The 12,804-nt window shown below is 43.0% G+C and overlaps 1 protein-coding gene across 3 annotated transcripts in view; it reads left to right on the top strand.

Moving 5' to 3' along the window:
- KCND2 (potassium voltage-gated channel subfamily D member 2) overlaps positions 1 to 12,804 on the top strand; it is a 438,113-nt gene that overhangs the window by 407,769 nt on the left and 17,540 nt on the right. For all 3 annotated transcript variants that reach the window (XM_030549091.1, XM_030549093.1, XM_030549092.1), the window contains exon 4: positions 10,538 to 10,636. In XM_030549091.1, coding sequence (XP_030404951.1) covers positions 10,538 to 10,636 — 99 coding nt within the window. The remainder of the gene's footprint in view (positions 1 to 10,537; positions 10,637 to 12,804) is intronic.

The raw sequence follows: 12,804 nt of genomic DNA on the forward strand, positions 1-12,804 counted from the left end.
AGGGAAAAGTCTATCTAAGCTATGCAATTTGGGTTACATGAATAGCATAACTCAAATCAACATAGCTTAGATCTACTTACCGCAGGGCCACACTACACAACGTCGACAAGAGACTCTGTCCCATCAACTCCTCTTAATCTTCTCAATCAGGTGGAGTACAGGAGTTGATGGGAGAGCGATCGGTGGTTGATTTAGCGGGTCTAGTAAAGGTAGACTCTAGTAAAGACCCGCTAAATCAACCACCGGTGCATCGATTACCATAGTATCAATCTTCTGGTAAGTGTAGACAAGCCGTAAGAGTAGCTCCTTCAGAGTATACCAACAATGGTCCCTAGATATCTTGAGGAGTCCTTAATTGCCAATCTCAATGATCACTTTCTCCCCAGAAGAGCATTTCATCATTCCTTAATAATGTCCAAAGAATTAACTGGTACCATAAATTAAATATATGGTCTTTTATGTGATCATGATCTGACAAGGCTTTTACACTTTTATATAGCAACTTTTATCCTGAAGGTTGGCTGATCTTTTATTTTACTTACTGATTGTGTACATAACGTAGCTATCTGTCAAGTTACGAATAACTTTAGGTATTACTGACGTACAACTAGCTCTGTAAAGTGCAACAACTGCTTAATAGCACCTGGCAGCTCAAGGCAGAGCATTTGCATTAGGGCATAATGCCGGCTACCATTGTTTAAAACTTAATTGAAATGTTAACTTGAGATTACAGAGGTATATCTGATGTAAGAATCCAGCCCAGATTTTTTAATGTAGTAATAAAGCATGTTAAGCTTGTGCTTAGTGAGCAATTATTTATAGAACCGCCATTTTTTAAATGCAGGATATCAATTTGAATATAAATAACACTTCCTTCTTCACTAAGTGTTGATGTCATTTAAATTCTCATCACCAAGCTAAAGTAAATTATGTGCAGTTAGTGGAAAACAATAAAGCAAAGCAAGAAATATTGGCCTGAGCTCTGTTAGATATAAGTGTAAATTACACTTACACCCACTGTAAAGCCTCTTTATACTACCAGAATGGTGTAAAGGGCCCTTAATGGAACTGAGAATTCAGGTCATTTAGTCCATTGTTCTTGAACCCACATGACATATTAAGGCAGTGATACTCAACCCTCAATGGTTCAGGAGCCAAATTAGCAATCAACGTTAACCCAAAGATCCACAGTAGTGTGAATTCATTGTGTCAGTTAGTGTTTACAATTGATACTAATAACATATTAAAAGTATCCTGATTGGTTAATAATTAAATCACAATGTTTTAATATCATATGATGCAAACAGCCACAGGAGACACATTAAAATGCCACTTGCAGTTGGCAAGCCTCAATGTGAGTATCACTGCATTAAGATATTGTTCTTATCTTTACATTAGAAGATCATGAAGGTGCCGAGTAAACACTAACTAGAGAATTTGTACTGTTTCCGTAGCGATAGGAAGAGAGGTAGCTATCTTGGTGGCCAGCAGAATGGACACAACACTATTAATGTTGCATTTTGTGCTATTGAAAAAGCTGATTAAAATGGACCAAATGTATCTCTTGGTAAATCTGACAGAGCTAATTTCCAGTGAGGCATAAGAAGCTTCCATTTTGCAGAGTTCCTACCATGGAATAATATTAATATTACTATGTTTTGTGCTGGTGCTACATCTAAACATTTATGAAATTCGGGGGACTAATCTATAAACGTAAATTCAAAAGACAGAAGAAAAGCAAAGAGCTCAAAAGAGATGTATGGAACCTTTATCATCATGGAGAAAAGAAGTTGTACACCCATAAGAATGTGAGCTGATAGTCCATTTGCTGGAAAGTTTAAGACTGAAGACTATGGTGGAATTTTACCAAAGCAGCTAAAAGAGCCTTTCTAGTTCAGATATTTTGTACTTTCCCCAAAGATTGCAAAAATTCACAGAGCACTTCTACTGCTGCAGCCATATTTACAAAACATCAGTGTCCTAAGGACTAAGGGAAGAAATGGAAAGTTTCACAGTAAGGAGGATGGTTTTCTGTGGAAGAGTTTAGTCCTCTCTCTTTTTCCAGGCACTGCTGCTCAAAAGGAGAGTAGGACGAGGTTTGTGTTGGCTGAAAAAAAGAAGTATCTGACAAAACGTTCTGGTGACAGGCACTAATGAAAAAATGTTGTCTTCTCTTCCTCTTGTGACGTACAGAAACCAAACATTTTCCACCTGGCACCTCTCGGGGACTAAACTTATATTATACTTCTACTAAGTTGCATCACTCTATCAAAAGCAGCCAAATATAAACATCTCAGAACAGTTCCTTTTTGGCAGCATATTATATGATCATTGGTGCTGTGATGATTTTAAAAAGAAGCAGCAGAATTAATTATTAGAACAACCAGCAGTGTTTATTGGACATGCATTTGCTTGGAAATGCACCTGGAAATGAAGGGAGCATGTTATGAAACAAAGCTTGCCCCCCATTCCTTCAGCCTAAAACCTAGCACCAGGGATTCTTTATTCCATAGAGTGCCAGCACTAATGCCTTCTCAGTGTCGGAAGGGCAGGGGAAAAATACAGAGGAGCCACTGTGTTCTCTCCTTTCTGTGAAATGAGTGATATTGCGGACATATTTTTCTGCCCTCTACACTTTGTAGTAGATGGACGTGTATGATCCCATTTTTATGAACCCCTCATTTGTGTGGCAGTCATCCTCCTACTCTTCTCAGTTCCTTCTTCATCCAGAAGACATGCTGGGAACTGCCATGCTCTGACTCTTCTCACTCAAGCTCGCACTTACCAACCCAACACCATTTAGAAATCTTCTCAGATATTGGTTGGCAAACTATATCTATTTTGTTTCCCATCTCCCAGGAAGATTGAGTATGGCAGCTGGAAGGCCATTGCCCTGACAAAGAGAGGGAACACAGATGAAGAACTAGTGTTTAACATTTTGAGCCTGCTATCTTCCCTCAAAGATCTGAACCAAAGGATCTGAATTTTTAAAAGGTGGTTTACATGGGATCTGACTGAGTGATTTATACAATAATTCCCTCAAAGAACTTTGTAGTAGACTTGACAACTAAAAGCTATTGTTGTTGTTATTTTATTTGTATTATCTTAGCACATAGGAGCTCAAGCCATAAAGTTCACTCAACCCCCAATGACACCCAATATATGACAGCATTCAGAGCTACTGAAAGTGGCATTCCCCTGCCATAGTCCATATACCCATAAACATCTTTGAATGCATCTTGTTATTAAAAAAAAAAAAGTATGTAATTTTCCTGTCCTTGGATGTAGGGTTTTATGTTTTTGTTTCAATAACAAAGACCCTTTCTCCTATTTTTACAAAGACACAAAAGTTTGGAAGAATTTAGAGCATCAGGTTTCAGAGTGGAACTCAGATTTTATTTTGTTTTTTATCTGTACTAGCAACCAGCAATGTGCAGAACTGATCTTGAATAAGCGTCTGTTCCATTATGATAGTTTTTTGCAACCTTAACTTAGACAATGAAATTATCCAGCCTCCTCCATGAGAATTTATTGCATAATGTATAGTGCTTACAATCCTTTGGCTGGCCTAAGCCTTTATTAAGTCAGTTGTGGGGAGGGTCTGAAGCCACCAGGAGCAGTGAACTAGTTATCTTTTAGGGTCTGATCCAAAGCCCATTAAATGCAATGAATGGACTTCTGTTCACTTCAGTAGGCTTGTGATCAGTCCCCCTGCGAGAAGCATTTTCTAGAATTTAAAACATTAGAATGAAAGTCAGGATATCTGGTTCCTGGCTCTGTCACAGATTTGCTGTGCAATCTTGGGCTCTTCAGTCTGTCTTGCCACCCACTCAAGCTGGACTTAGTGATAAATGATCACTTACACCAAAAATCACAAAATATTCAGATTCGTCCAGTTCCAAGAGACCAGTCACTCACCCTAGATCAATTTGTATCTTAGATCTTATACCAAAGACAATGCATGTAGCCAATCTTATAATTAACTAAATGTTTATTACCTAGGAAAAAGAAATAAGAGTTATTTACAGGTTAAAGAAAGCAATCCTATATGCAGTCTGTGATTCAGAACATGACAGATATGTAGTAATATGTCAGGACTGAATGTCTTTTTAGGGCTTAACCTGAGGATCTCTGCTTCCTGTTTCTCAGTGCCAGCCCTTGTAAGAATCCAAACAACAAAGATGATAAATTTTCAAGTTAGCTATTTTTATTTCCCTCTTCCACCATTCAAACTGATGGGATGAAGCCTTCTGCATGTACTTCTTCATGGGTGAAAGGGGCAATCAATAAAACTTTTGTCCTACAATGGCCCACTTAATTTTTGATAGTCCTCCCGGATGGGCAGGGAGAGCAAGTCTTCCCATCTGAGTTCTCAAGTTCAGAGCAGGATTTTTACAGTTATAAAACAAGCATATATTTTACCTTTGTAGCATAGAATACAGACATTGTAAGTAAGATTAATGGATGCACCAATTTACAAGCATTTCATAAAGTCTAAACACTAAATATTTTCTTATAAGACTAATATCTCTTTTGAACAGAACTAACATACAGGTGAGTCGGTTTGGTTTTCAGCTATAGTTTCAGTTTTTATCTAATGCCTACGGCCTTGGCCAGAGCTGGCACTTGGTTTACCAGCATCATACCTGTAACCATGTGTCACATGCTGCAAGCAGAATTGTCTCCATAGTTGCTTTCCACTCTATTTCTCGGATTCCTTGGCTGTCTGCTGAGAAGACTCTCTCTCCCTTTGGAAGTATGAGGCAGAAAAAGAAGAATAATTTCATTCCTCAGAACTGATCCAGATCATGATTGGAGAAGATATTTGGCTAATGCAGTGACCCTGTTGTCTCTCCCCGTGCATGCTATTCCAGGATCATATTATACTAGCAGGAATGAAACAGTAAACAAACGGGTTTATTCTGTGATGCCATAGGAATTAGAGAAGAACTATCCCCCTATTTTCTGAAAACTTCAACATAGTAATTATTGACAATGGAAAAAGTCATATTACCTCAAAACAGAGCATCGAACTCTCTCTTCTACTGCAGTAGCTTTAAACTCTTCACTTGAGCTTATAGTCTACTAACAAAGTTCAAGTTTGCTAAATCATTCTTCTGCACTTGGCTTTAGGAATCAGAAATCTGTGGATTGAGTATGACGACAAAGTCAGTCTCACTTTGATATACAGGGAACCAGTCATAAAAATTTCTGCAGGAATCATACTGAGGACTCCACACTTTCCAGGAAGCCAACAAAGCGAAGACTATTCTGCAACTTCTGCTTTTGGTATTATTGATCTTGAGAGTCTTCTCTTTAAACATAAGGTATCCTCTCTATTGTTAGCTTCCCACTATTTAGTCTACACTATGTGACTCAATAGTTCAAACTGACAATTTTACCAAACATTTCTTAAGGAAGCTCAATCATCTTCCATCCATCATCCTCCACCCACAGATTAGCACCTCCTCTGGACAGCTACCAGAGAGTGGTCCTACTGGGTTTTAGGGAGCTGGACAGGCACAAGCCTGCACACAACTAAAGGACCCTCCCCCAGCCTGGATCCACTGAGCCTGGGACTCAAATAATTATGGGGCAGGGAGAGGAACAGAAAAAATAACAAGGACAGGGTGTGATGAGCAAAGGGTCAAAAGTAGGGAACCGGAAAGGGACACCAAGCAGAAAACCTTGGACAGCACCCACTGCTCCTCAAAGGTGTCAAGGGAGCCAGCAGACATCGCCCAGAGGAACTCTGCCCAGATACGTGAACGGAGAGAGGAATGGAAATAGGACCCCAAGTCACAGAGAACCCCTTCAGCCAACATCCTCTCCCTGGTGTTATAGATGGCCACTTTGGCCATCAGTAGGAGGAGGTTGATGAGGAGGTCCCGCGACTTTGTGGGGCCATAGATAGGGTGTGCATATAAGAAAAGGTGGAGGGAGAAGTGCAGCCAAAAATGCAACAGTAGGTCTAGGAGGAATGGGAAAAGGGGCTGCAACCTGGTGCACTCAAGGTAGACGTGCACCGGTGTCTCCCTCATGCTGCAAAAGGGACAGGCATCAGAGACGAGGTGAACCATGCCAGGCACACGCCCGTGCTCACAGCTCTGTGCAGGAGCCACCAATCAATATCCCTGGTGGGCCGGGGGACCAAGGTGGAATATAGGCTGACCCACCGGGGTTTCTCACTTTCAAGAGATGGCAATAGGTCCCACTACTTAATGTCGGGGTGGGACATGAGGGTTGAGGATATGGAGAGGATGGCACATGAGTGTGTACATATGTGCCTTTGGCGCGGTTCAAAAATGAACCAGCTGTAGGTCATGCCACCGGCTAAAAGTGTGTGAGTGGAATGGCCGGGGGGGCTCATGGGGAAAGGGCCCTTTGAACAGATCTGGAAGGCTTGGGGTGTGGGGTGGGCAGGGAGCACCCTCCTTCAGGACCCACTTGAGGTAAGCCTGAAAAGCAGGCGATAAAGCTGCCCTCACCTCCTGAAGTACACACTGCAGAGTTCAAAAGGTGGAGAGCCCCATGTGCTGAGCAAGCGACAGGGGATTCACCCAGGGTCCCCAGTCATAGTCCGGGCGGTCTCCAATTCTGATGACTCCTGACAGGACCATCCTCTGGCACTCCGCCACCTGCACACCAAGTTGGGGATTGTGTAGCAGGGGTCCACATGGATATCTACCCCCTCAGCAGCTACCACAGACCTGGTTGCTGATACCAGCTTCCAGGTCCAGAGGAGGTCCTAGTAGAAGACCAGCAGCTCATAGAGGTCTCACGGAAGACCTCTCGGATGGAGATAAAAGAGCTGCCGGTCATATCGGAGCCCTCGGAAGCAACGCAGGAAGGCGTGCACCAACGTGCTCCACACTAGGCTACCTGCACTATAAAGAAGTCTCAGCAGGGCCTGGAGGCAGAAGGCATAGATTTGAGTGCGAAGGCAGATCAGGCCCTGTACTCCTTCCTCCAGAAGGAGACTCAAGACCCCTGCAGAGACCCCGTGCAGTCCTGGCCAAAAGAACTCCAGGACCACCTTCTGGAAGTAGGCCAGGAAACCTAGGTCCAGGATCAGGGTGTTGAGCTGGTGCCAGAGCATGGACAGGACTAGCTGATTGAACACCACTTCCCTCCCCCACAGGGAAAGGCACCGGAGTAGTCCTGTCCACGTCCACAGTTGCTCAAACACCGTGCCCTCCAAACCTTGCCAGTTCTCCGGTGGAGAAGGATGCATAGTGGTAAGGTAAACGCTGAGATAGAGCAGCAGATCCGTGCTCCATGGAATGGCCTGAAGCCCTAGTGGAAGGGTGCTCACCTGCCACTCATCCCCAACCACCAGGTCAGAGCTCTTGACCCAGTTGACCTGGGTGGAGAAGGCTGTCGAGAAGATGGCCTGGCAAGCCTCCACCCATACCAGGTCGCCCAGGACCTGAATCATGAGAAGCATGTCATTGGCATTCGCTGAGAGGATCAGCTACAACTCTGGCTCACAGAACATCAACCCTGTCAATCTCCTACGGGGGAGATGGAGAAAGGACTCGATGGCCAGAGTGTACAGCTGGCCTGACAGCAGACAGGCACCCCTCGTCTGAAGCTGACTGGTGCGGTCAGGGTTCAGTGGAGCTTAACCAAACACTCTGAGGAGGTGTACAGCACCTGGAGAAAATCCACAAACTGGGGTCTGAAACCAAATGCCCACAAAGTGCCCAGGAGATACCCATGGTCCACTCTGTCGAATGCCTTCTCCTGGTCCAGAGACAGGAGGGCGAACAACAGACCATCCCTACACTTGAGCTCTAAGAGGTCTCAGGCCAGATATAGATGATCAAAGATGGTGCGGCCCAGGTAGATCTGGTTAGTGTGGAGCAAGACAGGACACCAGTTCTGAAGGTTGCAGAAGTTCCCCTTCTTTTGAAGCAAGGTGAGCACAGCCTGCCTTCATGACAGAGAGGCGTCTAGCCCCTCTCACTGGTGGCTGGAATGGGGGAACCTGAGACTGAGACCGGGACCTGGGCCGGGAGGCAAAAATAGACAGCAAGGGGTGGGTGGGACAGGCAACATAGGGAAAGGGGGCAAACTGCTGGGGAGAGGCCTGTGGGCAAAGAAAGGGTGGGGGAAGGCCACCAGCCAAGAGCAGCAGAGAAAGGGAGGGCAAGTCCAAGGGGACGGGAAAGGCATGTGCATTTGTGGTTTAAAAGCCCTTGCTCGATGCTGCAAAAGCCAAGTAGACAAAGGCCAGGCAAGCGGCCAAGTCCAGGAGTGGAGAGCAGTCAAAATGGTGAGAAAGGGTGATGGAGTAGGGGAAAGGCTCCACATCTCTCTCCCACCCCGACCTTCCGAACAACAACAAGAACCACCACAGGAGTAAAGATGTTAAAGTCAGTCAGTCCTGTGAAAAAAACCCTCTACAATGTCCTGCAGTAGCTCCAGATGTACCAAGCACTGCAACTCTTCTTCCTCCTCCTAACACCAGCAGCAAACAGCCAGCCCACAGATGGGAGTAGGCCAGCCCACAGATGGGAGCAGGCCAGCAGGGCTCCCCAAGGAGCAGCAGCAACCAGCTGGTGAGGTAGCGGAGAGGGATGGGACGGGGAGGGGGTTCTGGCCCAGACAAAAGCTAAAGAGGGTGCTCTGAGACCAGCAGCAACAGCTCCACACCCACTAGTTAGTGGTAGAAGGCAGGCATATCAGCCCTAGAATGGTAAAGACCCTGTCCCCAGGAGCTGAAAACAGCTTCTCTCGGGTCAACAAGAGACTCACGAGTCCAATTAAGGATCTTTCAAAACCTCTTTTGGTGAGAGGGGATGAGGAGAGATGGAATATAAGCTGTGTCAGGAAGAAAAGGCTTTTCCTAGGTGTAAGGCAGCTCTCCTCCCTGTAGGGGAAGCAACCATGCTAACAGACTGTTTGAGTAAGGACTAGCACTCAGAGGCCAGCATAATGAGGCAATACCCCTCAGGGAAAGGTATTCTCTTTTTGTTTGGCTGAAGAGAACTTCTTGAAGAGAACTTCTCTTTTTGTTTGGCGGAAGAGAACTTCTTGGCCTACTTTTCATCTTGAAAATACTGAAGAATAAAAGCTCTCCAGAGTGGGACTGATTTACTCCAGGTGTGCCCCCCCCTCCGCCCTCCCAGAGAAGGAATTGCTGAGCCTGGTGAAGTAAAGGAGGTGCTTTGCCACACTACATAAACAAGAGTTAATCTGGCCCATCCTCTCTCAACAATTTGTTTAAAATTTCAAGAGAATGCTCAGACTGGGACAAGTGGTGATTCGTATTAAGTATCATTATACAGGTAGGCATAAACAAGATGTAACAAACACTTTGCAGCAAGTAGAAGGCTTTAGAAAGGGCTATCAGGAACTCAGGAATTTAGCGTTTCTGTGTATTGATGCCTTTCTCTCTCATTGTTATACATATGTTCCTGATGCTGTTGCAAAAAAATCAAACATGATTCTGGGATGCATTAACAGGTATGTTGTGAGCAAGACACGAGAAGTCATTCTTCCACTCTACTCTGCGCTGGTTAGGCCTCAACTGGAGTATTGTCCAGTTCTGGGCACCGCATTTCAAGAAAGATGTGGAGAAATTGGAGAGGGTCCAGAGAAGAGCAACAAGAATGATTAAAGGTCTTGAGAATATGACCTATGAAGGAAGGCTGAAAGAATTGGGTTTGTTTAGTTTGGAAAAGAGAAGACTGAGAGGGGACATGATAGCAATTTTCAGGTATCTAAAAGAGTGTCATCAGGAGGAGGGAGAAAACTTGTTCACTTTAGCCTCTAAGGATAGAATAAGAAGCAATGGGCTTAAACTGCAGCAAGAGAGGTTTAGGTTGGACATTAGGAAAAAGTTCCTAACTGTCTGGGTGGTTAAACACTGGAATAAATTGCCTAGGGAGGTTGTGGAATCTCCATCTCTGGAGATATTTAAGAGTAGGTTAGATAAATGTCTATCAGGGATGGTCTAGACAGTATTTGGTCCTGCCATGAGGGCAGGGGACTGGACTCGATGACCTCTAGAGGTCCCTTCCAGTCCTAGAATCTATGAGTCTGTTTCTCATATTAGAAAATTAGAATGCTCTGAGGAACTATGGAGGTTCTTCGTGGCTCATAGCAGTTGAAATGTTATGTTCTCTTGGACCATTGACCCTTCTTTTGAGGAACTTTTAACTGAAGGATTAGAAATGACATAAGTCGAGATGGAAGCAACATTCCTGACCTTCAAGACAGATATAGAAGTGACATGATCACTACTACAGAAAAAGGAAAATATAATTTGCCTAATATTATGAGAATATCTATAATCATTTATCCAAATCATTGTTCCAATTGGCTGATTCATGGAAAGAAACAAAAGCTGCTAGCTAATTTGCAGTTTAACCAGGAAAACACTCTTTTGATTTGTTGCCTGAATGACCATCACTTTAGCGATTATGACATTGGTATTCATAAACAGCGTATTCCAATTAGCTGCTTTCTATAAACAGACTAATGGATACAAGTAGAAGTGCCACCATTTCTTTTTGTCTCCTTTGCACAGAAAGCCAGACTTGCTAGAATTCGAGCAGCAAAGAGTGGGACTGCTAATGCTTACATGCAGAGCAAACGAAATGGCTTACTGAGTAACCAGCTTCACCAGGTAATATATTTATGTAATCCAGCTCCAGAATAGCTACTTAATAATAACACAGCTGCCATTTATTCTATTTATCATCAGGATTAGTCAATCTGACTCTATAAGTAATACTCTCAGTAGAAGTAGGTTAAAGAAGGACAAATTGAACTATTATTGTTTAAGCAAGTTACAGAACTGGATGACATTATATAAAGTAACAAAGGATAGGATGGTTCACAAACTCTGGATTCAAATACATCCCAAACTTAAACACGTTTGGTTCAAATAAAAAGTCTCTCTGAGCCAAACCAAGACCTTGCATCTGGGCACCCTCAAATTTTGGAAAAATGTTGATCTAGATCTGATCTTTATGGTCTGAGAAATAACATTTTAATTACAAATGTGCTCAAGCAACTAAATATAAATCTGGATTTTATACATCCCAAAGTTTGGAGTGTTGGGACCTAGAGGACGTTTTATGCCCATCTCTAATTTTGACATTTGATATAGTCCCATTTTCATCCCAATTTAGTTAGTGCCCTCTAATGAATAATGATAAAAGCATTTAATAAATCAGGAAACGTTTTCTACATAATTCTTCATTCTGTGTCTGTAACATCTGCTGTACACTTTCTGAACTCAGTGGTTCGGGATTAGTCAGTGACATGATTTTTTTGTATAAAGGGTAATACCACAAATTCTTCAGCATTATTAAAGAATCTCAAGAGGAAATAAGACAATTATGTGCAATTTCTTTTTTAAAACAGGCCCTTACACAGGGGAAAATCTTTTACCATCAGTTAGATTTATGACCATTTAAGTGTGTGCTGATTTTACAATCAGCACCTTCACATGATGATTACATCTGTAAGTTGCATTGTTCTAACTATACACAAAAGGCCACCCAGTTCTGGGCACCACACTTTAGCAATGGTGTGGATAAATTGAAGATAGTCTAGAGAAGAGCAACAAAAATGACAAAAAGCTTAGCAAGCCTGAGCTTCAGGGAAGGGTTATTGTCATAACATATTTCCCAGATTTGGACCTTAGCATCCAAAATATGGGTGTTAGCATGAAAACCTCCAAGCTTGCTTACCAGCTTGGACCTGGTAAAGCTGCCACCACCCAAAAAATTAGAGTGTTTTGGGGCACTCTGGTCCCCCCAACAACCTTCCCTGGGGACCCCAAGACCCAAATTCCTTGAGTCTTACAACAAAGGGGAATAAACCCTTTCCTCCCCCTTCTCCCTTCCAGGTGTTCCCTCCCTGGGTTCCTGGAGAGATACACAGAAGCAAGCTCCATGAATCTAAACAGAGGGACTCCACCCTCCCTATTTCCAGTCCTGGAAACACAAGTACTTCCCTCTTCACCCAGAGGGTATGCAAAGTCAGGCTTAGTAAATCTTAGTAAATTTTCCCCCTGACTTCTTCCTCCCACCAATTCGCTGGTGAGCTACAGACTCAATTTCCTGGAGTCCCCCTCTAAAGAAAAACTCCAGCAGGTCTTAAAAAGAAAGCTTTATATAAAAAGAAAGAAAAATACATAAAAATGGTCTCTCTGTATTAAGGTGACAAATACAGGGTCAATTGCTTAAAAGAAATATGAATAAACAGCCTTATTCAAAAAGAACACAATTCAAAACACTCCAGCAACTATACACATGTAAATACAAAAAAAAACCACATATAAACCACTGTCTTATCTTTCTGTACTTACAACTGGGAAACAGAAGATTAGAAAGGCAGGAGACAGAAAAAATCACTCTCATAGCCGAGAGTGCCAGACACCAGACAGAGAACAAAGAACTCAGACACAAACTTCCCTCCACCCAGATTTGAAAAAGTCTTGTTTCCTGATTGGTCCTCTGGTCAGGTGTTTCAGGTTACTGGTGTTACCCCTTTACAGGTAAAAGAACATTAACCCGTAGCTATCTGTTTATGACAGTTATAAAAACTGGAAATGTTTAGTCTTGAGAATAGAAAACCGAAGGGGAGCCTGATAACAGTCTTCAAATATGTGAAGGGCTATTATAAAGAGGACAGTGAATAATTGTACTCCACGTTCACTAAAGATAGAACACAGAAGTAATGGGCTTAATCTGCACCAAAGGAGATTTAGGTTAGACAATAGGAAAAACTTTCTAAGGGTAGTTAAGGTCTGGAATAGGCTTCCAAGGATGGTTGTGGAATCCC

This window comes from Gopherus evgoodei, chromosome 1 (assembly GCF_007399415.2).
Source record: "Gopherus evgoodei ecotype Sinaloan lineage chromosome 1, rGopEvg1_v1.p, whole genome shotgun sequence".
In the NCBI taxonomy this organism is placed as follows: domain Eukaryota; kingdom Metazoa; phylum Chordata; order Testudines; family Testudinidae; genus Gopherus; species Gopherus evgoodei.